At 60.4% G+C, this 18,443-nt stretch overlaps 1 protein-coding gene across 1 annotated transcript in view; it reads right to left on the bottom strand.

Annotated features, from left to right (window-relative positions):
- Positions 1 to 662: 662 nt before the first annotated feature.
- SKI (SKI proto-oncogene) overlaps positions 663 to 18,443 on the bottom strand; it is a 54,766-nt gene continuing 36,985 nt past the window's right edge. The window contains exons 2-7 of the mRNA XM_020873686.2: positions 6,295 to 6,414; positions 6,101 to 6,216; positions 5,454 to 5,716; positions 5,042 to 5,343; positions 4,250 to 4,480; positions 663 to 3,802 (exon numbers count right to left, since the gene is read on the bottom strand). Coding sequence (XP_020729345.1) covers positions 3,614 to 3,802; positions 4,250 to 4,480; positions 5,042 to 5,343; positions 5,454 to 5,716; positions 6,101 to 6,216; positions 6,295 to 6,414 — 1,221 coding nt within the window. The 3' untranslated portion in view covers positions 663 to 3,613. The remainder of the gene's footprint in view (positions 3,803 to 4,249; positions 4,481 to 5,041; positions 5,344 to 5,453; positions 5,717 to 6,100; positions 6,217 to 6,294; positions 6,415 to 18,443) is intronic.

Below are 18,443 nucleotides of genomic sequence, written 5' to 3'. Positions count from 1 at the left end.
CCAGGGGAACACCACTGGGCCCAGCTCTGGGGGGCTTACTAAGGATGGGGGAGGAGGTAGGGACCCAGGAGGTCTCCCAGGCTGAGGTCTGTTCCTCCAGGTGACCTGTGAGGCCCTGGGATCTGGGCTGAGAGGCTGGGCCTGGGTGGTGAAAGGCAGCCTAGCGAGGTGAGGTCCAGCATCAAGGGGCAGGGGGTCTGGAGAAACCCCCAGGGAGACACAGGTTGGGGAGGGGCTCCGCTTATCTTTTAGGGCAGAACATTGGGGTCTGCAGTTCTGAGGCCACCGGCTCCCTCCCCATTAAGACATGAGACAGCTCTGCAGGGGACTGGCCACCAACTCCAGCAGGCAGATGAGGCGTGCCCAGTGGATGCCCACAGGACAAGGAGGAGCCACAGTTTAGCATGACCAACAGGGAGGGACAGAGGGCCCCAGCCAGGACCTGCCACTTGTCCACCAGGAGTTGGTGGAGACTGAAAGACCCCAGGGTCTGATGGGAAGACAGGCACCCCCCCTTACTCTTCGTGGGCTCAGGCCTGGGTGGTGGCCCAGGGAGGGGCAGGGCCAACCTTGACCTTGATCGTGCCATGTCATCTGTTTGGGGGTGGGGGGCGTCGAAGGACTGACGGGTACACAGAGAAATAGAGAAATATGCCAAGCTCTTTCTTTTTTCTTTTTAAATCAGGCATTTATAAACAAGAAAGCATACATTAATTACATAAAAATAGTTTTCGAATAGTAGAGTAAGTCGTCATATTGTCATTAGCAGCAGCAAAGGAGAGAAGGGGACGGCGATGCGGACGCTCCTGGCGGGCACCAGGGTGGAGCTGTGGTTTTTTTCCTTAATTGAAAAAAAAAAAAAAAAGTGTCGTTTGTGACTCCTGACTTAAAGCAAGAACAAGACAGCCCCCCAAGCCCGGTGAGCAGGCATGAAGGACGGGTGGGGTTGCCCAGGAAGCCGGGTGAGCCGGTGGGCGTGTTCTTCCTGTTAGAAACAACCCAGAAAATAGGACAGCTACCGGTAGGGAGAGAGTCCCGGGGGAGGACTCACCATGTACACGTATGATACACGAGTGTAAGAGGAGAGAGTATTTACACGATCGCTTTGTACACTGGCGAGTTCTGTACGAAAAGCAGGACACTATGTGAGTGAGTTAGCTGCTCCATAGATATGAATGTTATTGCTGTTGTTTTTTCCCTTCGTTAAAAATCTTCTTTCAGCATAGAAATAATGAGTGATTAAACTGAATACACGGTCATTCTGGTAATGGGTATTACACACGGGGAGAGTCAACAGCCTACGGAGAGATGCCTCTTCTGAAAGAAATGCAACTGCAGCTGCAAGGCGGGAGCCCGGGGACCCTGCCCCCGAGGACAAGGACGAGGACAAAGCGCCCCACGCTGGCCTCGCCCGCGGCTGCCACTGGCTCTGGCAGGTCATGGGACCCTCACAGTGGGCCTGGGGCGGGGAGGATGAGGCTGCCCAACCCCACGGCTGTACCTCAGGTCTTCCCGGTATCAGGGACCAAGCTAGACCGTGGCGGGGCAGACCGAGCCGACGGTCAGATGTACGGGTGAGCGGAAGGGAGGTGAGGAGACACACTGCCCCCATGCACAACTTGGAAAAGTGTGTCTCCCTCTGGAGTCTAAAAACTCAGGAAGTGAACGGAGCAAACCCAGCGGCCTCAGGTGGCGGGTCCCGGGGGCCCTGCAACCTCACTGCAGGTTCAGACGGCGACAGCGCACAGCTGCACAGAAGCACACTGACACACTCAAAGCTTTGCTCCAACTAAATCATTTAGTTTCCCTTGAAGAAATGACTGGAAAACACAACTCTGGAAAAACAAGGGTAAACACAGCATTCTGAGTGTTGCGTGACACAACCGACCCTCTACACGACACGGTAATAATGCCCATCGGTGGATATACGTATGGCAGAGGTTTAAAAGTCCATGCATACAGATTTAATAACTGCAAAGAAAAACAGAAGCAAAAAAATTTTAAAAAAAGAAAAAAGAAAAACAACCAAACGCACGCTGCATATACACGGTGTCCCTTTTGCATTGCACTTTAGAAGGGGGGCTGGCAGCATCCAGCCCCCACCCAGCAAACCAAGGGCAGAACCCCACCACCGACGTTGTCACCAGAACTCTGCTCTACTCAGCGGCCATGGCACCACCTCCCATGGCCACAGCTGCCGGGTGCTGGGACGGACGCGAGCAGAGGGTTCTGGTCAGGTCTCTCCACGTAAATAAATACCATGATTTAGGTCAGGGAGCCACCTGGTCTACTAGGAAATCATTTTTCAAGCTTGGGCATAAAAAACCTTATACAATTCGCATACAGTTGAGAGTAAACGCGATTATTTGGAATAAATGCAGGTAACTCATTGTGATCATGGCAGATCCAACAGCTACTGGAGACGTATTCTGGGGGAAGAAGACGAGTCAGGGTTTGCTGTACAAGACGCTGGAAGGCACAGAACCACCCCCCGAAGTTCAGTTTTTGCGTTTTCGTTTTCGTGTGATTCCCTTGTTCAACCAAGCACCAGAGGGGTTTCTAGACACTCGAGCACTTAGGATGTGGATGCTCTAGAAATCGGTTTGCAGTATCTGAAAGTAAAAACCTCAGTTAACTGGGGAATAAAAAGAGAAGGGGAAGGTTTTTGACAAAGTGCAGTTCTAAGTATACGTTTAAATGAACGAACAAACAAAAGGAAAAAGAAAAACTGAAATAATGCTGTGTTTGTTGCAATGCTGCAGCCTCGGCCCAAACAGAAGGCGCACCGCCGGCCAGATGGAGGGGCGCGAGGAGGGCGCGTGCCCGGCCAGCGCAGACCCGCCTCCGCCGCCCCCCCCCAAGCACCCCTGCAGACGCCCCTGCGGGCTGCCAGCCGGACGGAGGGGCGCGTGGAAGAGGGCACATGCCCGGCCAGCGCAGACTCGCCCCCGCCGCCCGCCCGAGCACCCCTGAGGACGCCCCTGCGGACGCCCCTGCGGGCGGCGAGGGCGGTAGGCGGGTAAGGCGGCAGTGTTCCAGCTCGCGTGCGCGCGGCACTCCCAGGGTCCTCCCCCGATAGTGCGGGAGACGGGTCCTTGTCGCTGAAAAAATAGACTCTGGAGAAAAACCCTTCGTGTGGTCACGCGGCCGCAGGTGCAGACGAGCTGCGATGGCTTCGAGGGGCAGGACGGGGGCCACCCCGGCTCCCATGTGGGTCCTCAGGGGGGCATCACGTGTGGGTGGGGCTTTTAAAAGTTAGTCATTAAAAAACGTGTTGATTTTTCTGAATATCAAGTCTCCTTATTGGTTTTAAATAGCTTATAACAAAAGTGTAAATGTTAGAACGTTCCGGCAAGCGGAGGGCCAGCCACAGCCACTGAGCTGGCCTCGTCTCCGGGGCAGTTGGGAACCAGCTTGCACGTTTGAACTTGGCCAGTAGAAAATTTTGCAGTGGATTCCAAAAGTATGTGGTTCCAAACACTTGCTTGGTTCTAGGCACAGTAAGACGTTGTGCTATAAGGACTGGAGGGGGGCGCCCCGCTGGCACGGAGCCCCAACCCCGCCGCCCGCCCGCCCTGCGGCATCCGCCCTGCGCAGCAGACAGTGGGTTCCACTAGGGCTCCAGCTCAGCCGTGCTCTCGCCACCTGTAGCCTCAGAGCGGGGCCGCGGCCACAGCTGCTCCTGCAGCCCCTTCACCACCTTCTCCAGGTGCTCCCGGGCCTCCCGCTCTCGCAGCAGGTCGGCCCGCAGCTGCTCACGATCAGCCTCTGCATGCTGCAGCTTCACCTGCAGGTCCTCGATCTGAAAGGGACGCCTGCATTAGCCAGCAGCTCCCCACCCACCCTGACGCTGCCCTGGCCCTGGGCTGACCCTCTGGCCATCACAGGCTCGCCTCCCATGCCACCCACTGGACCTAGGCTGGTGAGCTCGGTAGGAGGACCAGCACAGTCTCCAGAGACCCTGAGACAGGGGACAACACCCACCCCCCACCCCTGGGAGCCTGCTGCCCAGCCCCAGCCCCCAGATAGCAGGATGGCCAATGGGAACTGGCTGAGACTTTCATGGGCATGTGAGGATGAGCTCAGCCCTCCTCCAGGACAGGAGAGCCTGGGGCCACAACACTACTCCATGGAGGACAGGCCCAAAGCCCAGCAGCTCCCCACACCCAGATGGCCCGGAGAGGAGGGGAGGGACCCCGAGATGCCAAGGCGCGCCCGCAGCCTCTGCCTCCCGCGGCTCCCTGCGCACCTGGGCCGAGTACTTGGCCCTCAGGCGGCCAGCCTCGCAGCCCTTGTCACACACACGGGCTTGCCGCGCCTGCTCCAGCTCCCGCTTCAGGCGCAGCCGCGCCTCGTTGGCCTCCTTCATCTTCTTCTCGTTCTCCGCGCGGAGCCGCTCGATCTCCTTCCGCAGGCTGCGCTTGGCCTCCGTGGCCTCCCGCAGCTTCTCCTTCTTGGCCACGCGCAGGAACTCCAGCTCCTGGGGTGAGGGGCCAGCTCAGGGGTGCCCCCACACCAGGCCTCCCCAGCACCCGCCTGCCCCACAGGTCCCTGTCCCCTCCAAGCACTGCCCATAGCCCCCAGGGGTATCCTCAGAGCCAGGGAGGGGCTGACCCAGGCACCACACCATCTGAGGGCCCCAGAGGCCCCATGGCCAGATAAGAGAGGAGGTGGCCCTTCTGGGGACTCAGCCCCACCCCTGCAAACATGCTCATGAATATGCATGTGGGAAATCACACCTTCAACCAGGGAGATGGAGGGGTGCTGAGCGAACAAGTGGTTGCAAGTGGGCTCTGGGGCTGGCAGGGCTGTGCTGAGGAAGCCTACATGCCAGACACTGGCTGAGGTGTGAGAACAGAAAGACCAGGGGGCCCAGGCCACAGAGCCCAGGGTGATAGCCCCGCCCTCCCGAGTGCTGAGGACTCATCATCAATCAAGTCAGGTGGGCAGAGAAGGCCAGCAGGAGCCTCTTGGAAAGGAAGTAAGTGCCCCGGGGGAGTGGCCTGGGGCCCGGTGTGGGGACGGGTGTGCAGCCGCTCACCTGGTGCAGACTGCGCTTGGCCTGCAGGGCAGCGCTCAGCTTCTCCTCCTGCTTCACACGCATCTTCACCACCTCGTGCAGGAACTTCTCTTTGGCTTCCTTGGTGTCCAGGCCGCCCTCCAGGGCCTGCCGCAGGTGCTCAAGCTCCGCCTCCAGCCCGCTGCTCGGGGCATCGGCAGGGGCTGCGGCATCGGGGGCGGAGGGGGCCACGGGCGGGGCGAGCAGGCCTGGGGAGCTCAGGTCCTTGGCGGAGCTGGATGAGGTAAAGGATGGAGAGGACAGCGAGGACAGGGAGGAGGTGACTGCAGAGACAGACAGACGGAGATGCAAGTTAGCAGAGCGTCCTCTCCCGGGACGGGCCCCTCCCGGGAGGACTGACCAACCCCAAGGGCAGAGGGGCATGGGCACTCACACTCCTCTCGGCTCTCCACCTCCACCTCGGCCTCTGAGTCCTTGTCCTCCTCGGGGACGGGCCCAGGTGCTGGCGTCTCCGGGGCTCCAGGGGTGTCCGCAGGCAGCTTCCGCTTCCGGGGCTGGATGCAGGCGGGGAGGGGCTCGGGGGCCCGGGAGACGACTGTGGCGCAGGGCGGGCTGCTCACTGCCTTGTGCTGGGCTGGCGGGGCCAGGGCCACGTTGGGGGCCACGCCCGTCTCAAAGCTCTTGTAGGAGTAGAAGCTGTGGGGACAGAGCAGGCGCTGGACCCTGGACCCTGCACACCCCCCCTCCATCGCAGGCCCTGCTCCTGCAGACAGTGTGAGGGAGCGGACACTTCAGTCGGGGGCAGCTGGAACACGGTCCCCAGCCGCCGTACGTGGGACAGGCCACACCAGCATTGTGTGCCGCCAACTTCAGAGCACAGAAAATCTAGACACCCTCCCCTATACCCCCAAAGGACCAGCACTTCTGCGACTGCCTCGCCCAGAGAACTGGGGCCTGACACGAGGCCTCCAGACCACCTGCCCACCAAACTCAGGGACGATAAAAGCAGGAACCTGCTTCTCTGGCTGGTCCGTGAGCCCTGTGGGTCACGGCTGGTGGTCATGGTGGGTGGGCACTCACCTGTCTCGAATCAGGGCTGGGAGGTGCGGGGAGAGTTCTTTGTCACTCGCAGAAACCGCAGGGGACCAGGGTCGGAAGGCGGATAGGCGCTGGCGAGGGTGGACACAGCCCAGGCTCTGTGGGAACAGGGGCTGTCAGAGGGGGGCCCCAGGCCACCCCGCCCCCGCCCCGCCTGCCAGGGCCACACGCCACACCTTGCTGGAGGAGCCGGCCAGGGTCCGCAGCCAGCCGGGCTGCTTGTCCTTCTCGGAGGACGTGGGGTGCTGGGAGGGGGTGTCATCTGCTTTTCTTACAGAGGCCGGGGGGTCAGAGACCTGTGAGAGACACAGAAATTCCCACTGACACGCTGGGTAGGATGCAGCCACACACGAGGCATGCCCAGGGACACGCAGACCCCTCAGGCACACACTGCATGGTGCACCTGGCCCTACGCGGGCCTGATAGCTGGCACAGGTCAAGGACCCACAGCACGTTAGTTCAGAAGGGACCCCTGCCGCCCCCCCTGCCCAACTCGGGCTGACAGGTCTGGAAGGGGCAGCGGCGGGCAGGCTCGAGGGCTGAGCACAGGGCCTTCTTGGGGCCGCCCAGAGCTTACCAGGGGCGTCACACGTAGCGCCCCCAGAGCCCTGGATTTCACCACATGGTACTAATTTTAGAAACTACTTGTGGGGCTGGGCCAGCTGCATGACGGGTGAGCAGAAAGCTCGGGCCATGCTCCGTCCCTGCTGAAAGAAAACAGCCCCAACATGAACTGAGTGTACTCAGCCCGCTGAGAAAGCCCCTGGACGTCCCCAAGTCTCGTGTCAGGGAAAGAAGCTTGGGACACAGCCTCATGTCTGCTACATACTGTAGCCGGAGTGGCTTCCAGGGCTGGTGTCAAACTGCCCCCTGCCTGCTGGCCCCGGGGAGCACCTGGAGAGAATACCAAACCCCAGAACTGGCCCTGAGGGGCCAGTGCTTCCAGGTTTGTGGGGGAGGAAGTGGTCGGTCAGCTGCCGTGCTCAGCAGGGTCATCACAACAAAACTCAAGGGACGGAGCCAACTGGGTGCAAGGCCGCCAGGGCAACAGAGCCCACACTTCTGGGTGTGTGCAGGGGCCACTCCCAACCCCACCGCCGAGGCTCCCTAACTCCACTCCAGGAAACGCGCAGCCCTCGGGCCCAGACCCATGGGGCTGGGCAGCATGCTCTGGCCTTGGTCCCAGGACAGGGTGGCTGCCCCCTCGGCCTGCCCCCCCAGCCCCTAGGAGACTGGTCCAGGGTCCTTCAGACAGCGTGGACAGAAAACTCAGACTTGAACCACTTGGTACTCTTGGTGGGGGTGTGGAGGGGAAAGGAGTTGGGTGATGCCTGGGGACCTCCCAAGCTTGGTGCATAGCGCTGGACCCGGCGCCGCCCGCAAGGGTGGGGCTTCCTGTCTGAGCCGAGTTCTCACGGGAGAGAAGCCACAGCGCCCTGCCGGCTCCTCCGATTCCGAGAAACCTCAGGGAGCCCTCGTGGGAGGTGTCAGACGACCCGGGCCGCAGGCCACCCCCACGCGGCCAGCAAGCCCCACCACACGGCAGGGGCGGCTTCCTGCTGAGGAGAAAGGCTGGAGCCTCCTGCCCCCTCAACCTGCCTGAGCCCTGGTCCACCCGGGATGCAGGAGCCGAGCAACCTCGGGGACTCCGTCCAAGGAAAGCCCAGTGCGCTCTCCACAAAGTCCAGCTGGCTGTTATGGGAATGAGGAAGCAGCAGAGGAGGAGGCATGGCCACCAGGGCCCGAGGGAGTGACCCCTCTTCAAAGCCCAGGAAGGATGGGCCACGGAGATGGCAGAAGGTCAGAGACACAGCCACGTGTGCGGTGATAGCCGCATGGCCACCTCTGTGAGGGGGCGAGCCTGTGGCCTCTGGGTCCTGACCCTGCTGGACCCTGGAAATCCAGGACGCACTTGAGCAGCAGGGGCACTGGGAGCCTGAGGCAGCTTCCCCACACTCCAAGATACCCGTCCTGCCTGACAGAGAAGCCTGTGGGGACAGCGCGGAGACGTGGGTTCCAGGAGAACCCCCCTGGTGCCACAGGGAGCCCCCACCTGGGGCTGCTCAGCAGCCACACATGTCTATCACTGTGGAGCCTGTGCATCATCCATGGACCTGCATACGTGTGCAAGATCTGGGGTACAACTGGGGGTGACGTCACCCCCATGACCTTCCTGTCCTCCCAGGTCAGAGGCCCCAAACCGTGGAGCCTGCTGCATATGGGTGGAGCAGGGTGTGCACGGCTGCTGAGGCCATGGCCACCCTGGAGGTCAGCCCAGGGGGCAACAGGCAGAGCAGGGGTGGCTCCTGGCAACCCCCCTCATGCTCACAAGGGCTGTACTCAAGTGTCTGAGCCCCAAAGGTCCTGCAGGCCAGCTCAGCCAGGCAAACCCGGGGTCCTCTCTGCAGGCAGGGGGCTCCTGGGGGAAAGGAGGGCTTCAGGCCACTGAAGACGAAGCTGACTCGAGTTTTCCTCCCTGGGTTCTGTACTGTGAGCCCCAGCCCCACACTCCATTTCCTAGGCCCCACCCTGTCCACCTTAAACAGAAAGAGAAAGCGTACATGGGGGAGGAAGGAAGAGGAGAACACTCCTGACACTCACTGGCCCACGGCACCGGACTACGGCCAGAGCACCCAGTGTGAGTTCTGCACACAGGAGTGCGGACTGGCCCATCCCCCCGGCCCCTAACTCTGGGATGACTGGGCAGTGCAGAGGAGAGGCTCGCTCTGACCAAAAGGCAGAGCTGGGGCCCAGCTGGGCACACAGAGCCGCCCAGCGCCAACCTGGATGGGCCGAAGTGAGAGAAGCCCAGCACGAGGCAGGACCAGGCCCAAACAGCCCCGAGCTCCGGGAAGAAGGTCAGACTCTCAGCCTGCACATGGACATGAGGCAGGGTAGAGGGAGACGCCGCCGGCGTACGGCGCAGTGGGGCGGCACATCCGGAGACCACCCAGGTGGATGCCTGGCAGGAGGGTGGCCACTTGGGGTCACCTCCCCACCCAGGTCCACAATTTCATCCCCGAGCCCTTGTGGGATGTGTGGGCTTTGGGCTGAGGCTGTGGAACATGAGGTGACCAGGCTCCACCTACCCAGGCAGGCGCTGTGCTGCCCTGAGAAATGCCACCCGACTACAGCTGGGCATCTGTCCAGGGTGCCTGTCCAGGGCACCTGAGTGGTCAGGATGTGGAGACTCCTTGCACCCTCCCCACGGGGGCACACGCCCCTGTTCACAGTAGTGCACATGCAGAGCTCAGTGGGGAGGCCGCATGCACAGGCACCCAGCAAAGAGCAGTGCCCCCATCCCCACCCCTGAGCTGGGTGGGTCTGTTCTCTCCAGCACAAAGGTGTCCCCTGTGGCCTCGGGGCCTAAGGCCAGGATGCACGCTGCCCTGGGCGCTCTGCAGGGCTGAAGGCAGCCAGCACCCACACACCCTCTGGTTCAGCAGCACCGGGCGATGTGGCTGGGGAACCAGGCAGGAGAGTCTCCGATAAGAACTGCACTAGGGATGAGGAGCACAACCTGGATGGAAGACCTATTCCACGGAGAAAATGACACTCAGCTCCCTGGATTCCCTGCTGGGGACGAGAGTTCTGCCATCTGGGGACCAGGCCCAGACGAGGGTCTAGCAAGGCACTGCACTCAACCAGGGAGTGAAACACACTGTCCAGCCGCCAGACCCTGGTCATCAACTGATTCAAAGGACAATGTCAGCCTTGCTGTCAACCACCGGATCCCCCCAGACTTACACCTGCACGGCCGCCCTGGCCAAGCCCCAGTGGCACTCATGCCTCCCACCATCAGACGCTGGAGGACTGTCAGCCTCTCCCCAGAGGCAGCTTCACAGCTCAGCTGAGGACCATGTCCCAACATGGCTGGCGTGTGCATACAGCCTCCAGGTGAGCAGGAAACCCCACGTGAAGCTCACATGAAGCTGGGCCTGCCTTCCAGACACACCAGCTCTGTTGTACAACACACGGGCCTGCACCATCTCCACCACCCTGTCCAGCAACCTGCTTCTGTACCCTCTTTCACCAGGCGGCAGCTAACATGGAGAAACTTACACCAGCTCAGAGGAAACCTAAAGGTGAACCGTCTGGAGAAACCAAGGGTCTAAAGGGGTGAACCCCACTCCCACGAACCCCCTAATGATGCTGAAGCACAAGGAACCAAAGGTGAGACAGCAAAGGGGGAATCCAGCAAAATCAGAACATTTGTGCCTGAAAGGACACCACCAAGAAAGTGAAGACAACTCACAGAATGGAAGAAAGACTTTGAAAACAACCCAAGTCCAGGGAAAAGGACTCAAACAGGCATGTCTCCAAGGAGGACACACAGCCGTCAAGCGTGTGAAGACACTCAGTGTCTCACATTAGGGCGATGCACCTCACGGCCACCAGGGTGACTGCAATCACAACCAGAAAGCATGTGTTGGGAGGCAGGAGAGAAAGCGGGAGCTTGTATGTTGCTGGTGGGGACATGACCCAGGCAGCTGCGGCACAGCTGAGTGTAGAACCACCCTGTGAGCACAGTGAACACCCAGAGGACTGGAGAGAGGGGCTCAGCCTGGGACCAGAACCTGCAGGAATCCAGAAAAAGTGCACAAGAACATCTATTACACCCACACGTGAATCCACAATCATCTCAACAAGAAAGAGAATTTAAATAACCTGCAGAGTGCCCCTCACACTCACGAGGACGGCTGGAGCTGTTTCAAGGATGGATGATACCTGGCATTGTTGGGGAGGACGTGGAAAAAACTGGAACCCCGTGCTACTGGAGGGGAACAGTCATGGGACAGCCCAGCAATTCCTCAAAAGCAGAGAATAGCCCACGACCCAGCAACGCCACTCCAGGATGGACACACTCAAGATCACTGAAAACACATCCACAAAAAAATGAGACGTGTTCACAGCAGCATTGTTCCTAACAGCCAAGGAGTGGAAAGTCCCACATGTCCATCAGTGGGCGAAGGAGTAAACAAAACGTGGTCCGTTCATCTACACCGCAGAGCACCCCTTGGTCCCAATGAGGGGCAAGGCTCTGACATCTGACACCAGGGAGCCCAGCAAGAGCAGCAGACCCAAGAGGCCACACTGTTCCAGCCCTGTTCTCGTGGACCGTCCAGAACAGGCAGGTCCACAGACAGGAAGTGCACCAGTGGGCCCTGGGGGCCCATGGGGTACGGTTTCCTTCCGAATGATGGACATGTGCTGAGACTAGACACTGGTGACTGAGCATGGAGTCGTGCTCTCAGAAAGGGTGGACTTTATGGCACGTGAATTACATCTCCATAAAGCTATTATTAAAACTACCTATTATAAAAATGAAATGAACTGTTGGTTGAAAAACCAAACCACCGAGGATCAACGGTTACTGACTCACCGTCCTTCCAGCAAAGGACAGAGCAAGACGCCTGGGGAGCCACTTGTGGCTGGCCCTGGAAGGGGTAATGGCCCCACGCCCACAGGACCACTCTGACCCACAGGGCCCAGAGGGCATCAGAGGTCAGGGAAGGTCCCAGTGGGGCTGGCATCCACTTGGCACCTGGCTGGGCAGCCAGGACACGTCCAGGACAACAGCATGGACCTGGTTGGGGTTCTGAGGTAGGGGTGGTAGGCTGCACACAAACGCAGAGGTCAGGCACAGGGGGTGGCCCCTAATTCCTGAGGACCACCAGATCCCCACATCCTAAACCCTGTGGTGGGCAGTGGGCATCCCAGGACCCATGCCCGCCATGCAGGGAAAGTCTCTCAAGAACTCATAACCTCAGGCCTGCACAGACCCCTGAGAGGAACAGGGTGAGGGGCAGCACCACGCAGATGCCCAGACCCTGCAAGAAAACAGGGTGGAAATGCCCAAATAGACCCAGTCTGCAAGGAGTGGATACAGGGAAACCTCGTGTGGACCGGCCTTGGCTCCGGGCAGGCACAAGGCCCCACAGGGGCATGGGGTCAACCCTGCTCCAGCAGGTGGACCCCCCCACTCAAGACCAGGGCCAGCCCTGCCACGCCCAGAATGCCCCCATCTGGGATGGGCACAGCAGGGACCCATAGGCTCCTTCCTGCAGGGGTGCCCACCCCAAGGGAGGGCAGCTGCAGAGGACAGTGTGGCCCCTGAGCGGGCGTGGAGCTCTGGGCTACCATGTCCCAGCCAGGCTTCAAGACTAAGTCCTGCCAATAGCACCCAGGTCTCCGGACGGCAGCTCTCGGCCCCGTGCTCCAGACCACCGTCTCTAAGTCCAGCCCAGGGCTGCATCGTGGACAGTCCGGGAGATTTTACAGTTCCAGAAACTGGCGAGCTATTTTTGTAAGTACCATTAATATTTTCCACGTGATCATTCATGTTTCATATTACGCTTAAATTAACCTATTTTCTGATTATTGTGGTACAGAGGAAGCAGATTAAGTTTGCAAGACAACCCCAAACCCCAAAATGAAGTGAAAATAGCAATTTTACAGATTCACTTTGATTTTTTTAAATTTAAGTAGGTCATCTTTTCTGTTACTTCCACATCGTTGATAAGAGTAAGTTAAGACTTTTCTAATGAAAGTCACTGCCCCTCCCCCACGAACCAAACCTCAGCAGCTCTCGGCTGGCAAGGGTGGGGGCAGGGGTGGGGCCTTCCATCCCCAAGAGCCCTGGACACCACTCAGAAGGAACCCTGGGCAGGTGAACCGTCTGCAGGCCCCGAGACCACCCCCCAGCTGCGGCTGGCGCCCCCCCCCCCCCCCCCCCGCCCATGGAAACTGTAGGGGGTGGGGGAAGGGCTCGGGGGTGTGTGTCCTTGAACACCCCGAACGTCTGTCCTGACCACAAAAGGCCTCTGGTGCCCTTGTCCCCACACGCCACAGCCCTGCCACCAGCCCCGTACCAGGCCGCCCACACCCGCCGCCCCTGCACAACTGGCCTCTGAGAATCAGAAAGTCGGGGAAAGTCCCGCCGGACCGGGCAAGGGGAATGGAACCTTTCTTTTCCTTTGCAGTCACTGGAAAGTAACCGTAAAAAGACTTTCAAAAAACCCCAAACAACCAGAACCCGAGAACAATGAAGGCTGTTCTGAAAATCTACAATTCTTGTTTTGGGGGCTTATTTCACTCCTACAACACCATTCTTGATTTTAAAGGGTGGTGAGCACCCTGACTGGCCAGTGTGGAGTGGACGCAGGCCTCCAGCCCCGGGAGAGGGAGGGGGACAAACAAGGCTGTCCACCAAGATCGAGAAAGGAAAAGCGGCCGCCCTTCCTGGAGGGTAACTGAGCCCCGGCCTCACCAGAAGAGAACAGTTCACAGGACAGGAGGGGGGCTGGAGACACCGTGGTCCACGTGGGCAGCCCTGGCCCCGCCAGGCCCTCAGGAGGCTCGACCACCCTCTTGACCCCCAACTGGCCTCCAACACAGGAACCAGGACGGATGCGTGGGTGCTGTCCCCTGATGAAGGCCAGGCGGCCGCTCTGCAGGGTCACTGCCCTGACACCTCCTGACCCGGATCTGCCCCCCGGCCGCTCCTCTCACACCTGCATCTGCCACCAGGGGTGCCATGGCACCTCACTGCACCCACGGCATCTCCCTCGAGGCTCATGGGGGTGTGGTCCCCGCCCCTCTCTGCTTCCACTAACGGGCCTCCTCCTCCTCAGAGCTGCAAGCTCTGCCCGGCGGCGGCTCTGGGCCACCTCTGCTCCCTACACCTACAGAGCACCCCAACGTGCTCCCGGACTCACAGGGGCACTGGTTGTCAGGACAAGGTCAGGGCATGTGTGGGGGAGCATATGTATATGTGTGTGTGGGCACAGGGGGTGTACATGTAGCCTGCACACTCTCATGTGTAATCCGTCAACTGCCCCAGGTGAGAGGCTCAGACAGAACCCCAGGCATGGGGCAGGTGGGAGTCAGCTGAGGGGATGGGGTCAGGAGGGGGATGGGCGAGGCCAAACAGGCCTTGCCCAGAGCAGAGCCCTAAACCTGGCAGGCTGGGGGGAGGTGGGGGGGGGCGGTGTCCAGGTGGCCCCGAGACAGGGCCTGGGTGGAAGAGAGCCCCCCGCAACTGGTCTTGTCAGTCAGACAATGACCCAGATGCTGACTGGGGGCAGGGGGGCACCGCTAAGCCACAGCGTCACTGGAAACGGGAGCCACACGTGATGAGAGGCCGCTGGGACCCAGCAGCCCCGCCTCCTTCCAGTAAGGGGTCTTCCTGCCCCTCCGAACACCAGCCTCATGCCCACTGAGGGCCTCAGCCTCGACTGGCCTCCTGCGCCTCAGCTGAGAGCCGAGAGGGAGGGGACCCAGCGAGGACAAGGCTAAGGACTGCTCAGAATCCTGCCGCAGAGCACACGTGGTCAGAGGTAGAAGCAGCTGGGGCTGTGTCCCAAGAGGGCCCCCACCATCTCACCCATGACCCATTCCTGCGGAGGGGCAGCCAGGACGGCACGGGCAGGGTGGGTAGCACCAAGTCCCTGTGTGATGGGAGGAGGACCAGGAAGCTTGGCGTCGGGAGGAGGTGACCCAGTGCAGGGGCTGGTCGGTTCTGTGGCGGAGGCTGGAGGACCAAGAGCTCCATGCCCGGATCCTGGCCACCATCTGTGTCCTGGGGCACTGACATGACCCCCACTGATCAAGCACACCCTGACCTCTGAGCAGGCAGACGTGACTCCAGGAAGGAGACCTGGTCCTGGGAGAGGGCACTCGATGGACCCTGAGCCCCCAGCTCGGCGTGTCCTGAGAGGCCAGAGGGAAACAGATCTGCTGACCAGACTTGTTGACCATGCAGGAGCTGGCGGGGGCCTCAAAGACACAGCGGGAGCAAGAGAGGGGGAGCCTTGCTCTCCAACGACCCCCTCACTCCAGCTGGCCTGGGCCTCCCTGTGCCCCAGGAGGCCCCACATGGACAAGGTCCACGACCCCACACCCCAACCCACTGAGGGAAGCCCCTCGCTCAGGCCCCACCTTCCAGCACCTCAAGTCCATGGGGGCAGACCTGCCTACCTCATAGGGGCCACAGAGCCTGCACTGTCCTCAGGCAGACAGCCTGCTAACAATGTTCTCAGCGTCCAAACTGCCTGTGTCGGGAGATTCCTGTTCCTCTCCATGTCAGGATTTCTCCTGTCTGGGGAACATGCTCCCTGTCTTCAGAGTCTAAGCAAAAACACCCATATGTGGTGTCCACCCAAAGGCCGCACGAGGCCCATCTCCACAAAGAACGGGGCTCTACCTGGCCCTCTGGAGCCTGACGCCAGACTCCCATAGTGCCCCGGGGCAGGAGGCGGGTGGAGAAGGAGGCCCCAGGAGGCCTCTCAAGAGCCTTTCTAACCTGAGGATGAGACACCGGGGCTGCATCCCAGGAAACATGACGGCCAACGCCCGGCTGGGGTCAACTCTGACCTGATGCTTGGTAGATGAAGTCCAACGGGACAAGAGTGCAGGCATAGAGCGAGACAGCACGAGACCCCAAGGGGCTGGGCTTCCCTTCAGATTGAGGGGGCCACTCGCTCCCCACCCTGGCCCAGAGGAGAGTCAGGCTCCCAGGTTGTCATCGTCCCGCCCTCTGCTCCTCAGAGGGTGGCAGAGGGAGCTGCAGAGCCCCTGTGCCCGCAAAGCAAGGACAGAACTCGAGAGCCCGCCGCAGCTCCCCACACACACCTCAGACGCACCCATCTGCACTGCACAGAACAAAAGGGAACAGAAGAACTTAAGAGCGATAACTCAAAACAGCTTATTTTTATTCGAAATGGCATTAATTAGCACCAAAAACCCCCAAGACAAGTCTGTCAGAGATTTTAGCCCTTCTTTCTGCTTCCTAGACAAAAGGCTAGTTACATAGCCGGCCAGAACCCGAAAGACATACAGTCACCTGGACCTGCCAAGTGCGCGACTGCAGAGACTCAGCAACGGCTGCTGGGTCCTCAGGGACCCAGGGTCAAGGGCACCCCCAGCTGTGGAGTGCAGCCTTGCGAGGGAACTTGGAAACTGCTTTCTAACCCGGTAAGAAGAAAGATCCTCCAAAAGAAGAGTTTTAAAAGCCCATCTGTTAACGTACCCCAAGTGCATGCAGACGGCTGGTGACAGCAAAGAGATGGAAACTCACAGTGGAGGTGGCTCAAGCCTGCAGAAACCCCAGGCGTCTCAACCAGAACACGACACACCACGCAGGCAGCCTGCCTCGGCCCAAACACAACACAGAGCCAAAGAGCTTTCTGTACTACTAGTTCAAACAACAAAAGAAGTCCCTCTTTCTACTGTTGGGGATGCTTTTTTCCAGGAAAGCACACACATGGGCCCTCAAATCCCCGGTCCACGCTGATCACTGACAGAGATGCAGTCACAGGACCCGTGTGGAGTACCCGCCCCACTTCCGGCCGCAATGGACACAGCCCCTGGATGGGTGTGGCCTGTCAGGCAGGTGCCCCCAGAGGAGGATAGCCGTCTGCCCCCACCTCCCTCCTCTGGGCACAGGTCTCTTGGGGGAAAGGAGGGGAACATGACCAAGCCAGAGACACACGGCAAGGCGGAGGAGGTGCAGCCTGGCCCCTCACCCACACCTGCAAGCAGCCCAAAGAAAAAGCAGGGTGACCCGGTGCTGAGGAGCCTGCAGAAGGGCCGGTGTGGGCAGTGGGGCCAGTGGGGTGGCATGGGCAGAAGGGAAGACACGCTGTACCTGGCAGTCATCCACAACAGGGCCAGACCCTGTGTGGCCTTTCCTACCAGTGGGAGGGGTCCCGGGGGAGCTGCCCCAACTCTGCAGCAGCCTGAAGGGCCCCCAGAGGCAGGTCTTCCTCCCCTGGGCACTGCATGTGCAGAGAAAGCCAACAAGGCCCAGCCTGGCTCTTGAGAGCGTCCTGGCCTCAGCGGCCAGCTCAAGGGACAGACCACTTTCTCGCCAGCTTCCCGGCCAGGAAGTGGCCCCGAGGCCCCGCCCACGCGGCGGCCCCGCCCACCCAGCCGGGTCTGTTTTGCTTCCTCGGTGCCTCCTCCCCACCCCTCCCTCTCCTGGCTGCGACAGCCCGGGTTGTTTTCTCTCCATAGAAACCGACACAACACTGAGCCCAGCACCCGGGCCAGCGTGGTGGACGGTGGCGCTGCCCGGCCTCGGAGCAGCTCAGAGCTGGCGCGGCGGCTGCCTCCGCTTCCGGGCTGACGCACTGGGGCTGGCGAAGGACCGGGGAAGTCACCACGGTGTGTCCCTGGCACATTCCCAGAGTCCGGGCTGGAAGACAGCTCACGTGGAGACGAGGTGAGAATCCACAGGCCTGTGGTTAGCGCCGACCAGTTCCCAGGAAGGCAGGGCCGCCAGAGTGAGCCCCAAGGAAAGTGCAGGTCACATCTCGTGAAGCACACCGTGTCACTTTCACACTTAGATAAGGGTCTCCCAGGGGGCCTGGCCCTTCCTGTCCAAGGTTCATCACTGCCTGGGAGATAGGCTGGGGTGGGGAAGGGGCTGCATGGGCCACACCAGGCCCAGGAGAGCCAGGATAAGGTCAACAAGGTGAGCATGGGACAAGGTTGCAGAACCCACTCCTATCTTTCATCTGAGAAGTGGGGGACACAGGTTCTGCTGCTTCAGAGCAGAAAGCACTGGGGTCACTAACCACACACGTCCACCCATGGCAGGAACCATGCCATCCACAGCTGACCCTCGCTGCAGGATCCCCACCACTGGTGAGCTGGTCAACGACCAGAAACCCCTGACACTCCCCCTCCCGTGGATCATCCCAGCAAATGGAGGGGGACAGGGCCTGGCAGGTGCAGGCGGCCGGGGCCCAGGCACAAGGTTCTCCCAGCGCTGCCAGGCCAGCGGCCGGGTGACACAGCTGCACCAGGGGACCTGACCCCCGCCCCACCCAGCAATGTCTCCTCACTGCCACACGCCCTGCCAGGCCGCCTTCTCCTCGATGCATGAAGCCGAAGAACCCACGGGGAAGGAGGAGTGTGCCTGAAGCCTGGGTGGGGAACAAGGACAGGGCCTTCTGGAGCCTTCTCCTGGGTGTGTGTGGGGGCAGGAGGGAGGACCTGCAGCCCTTCGCGGGCCCGATCTGGCCTTCAAGGGTGAAGGGCTGCAGCCACCTTCAGAGCTGGTGAGCGCCCCCTCACCCAGCTCCAGGCCTGGTCTGCTCACTGAGGCAGAGGGACCAGAGCCCATGGCCCACCTCCCAACCCAACCTGTCTCTGACCCCACTGACCTGAGACCTGAGTTCACATTATCTAATTAGGAAGACTAGGGCCTCCTGTCTGAGTTTCCAACCGCCACGCTGCGGCCTGTGTTCACTGCTGTCTTTAGGTGGGTTCACCATCACCAAAGGTGCGCCATGCGCTGTGAGAGAACACAATCTCCTCT

The sequence above is a fragment of the Odocoileus virginianus genome, chromosome 11 (genome assembly GCF_023699985.2).
Source record: "Odocoileus virginianus isolate 20LAN1187 ecotype Illinois chromosome 11, Ovbor_1.2, whole genome shotgun sequence".
NCBI classification, from domain to species: Eukaryota; Metazoa; Chordata; class Mammalia; order Artiodactyla; family Cervidae; genus Odocoileus; species Odocoileus virginianus.
Note: the sequence above shows the minus strand (reverse complement) of the source record. Positions and strands in the feature narration are given on the sequence as shown.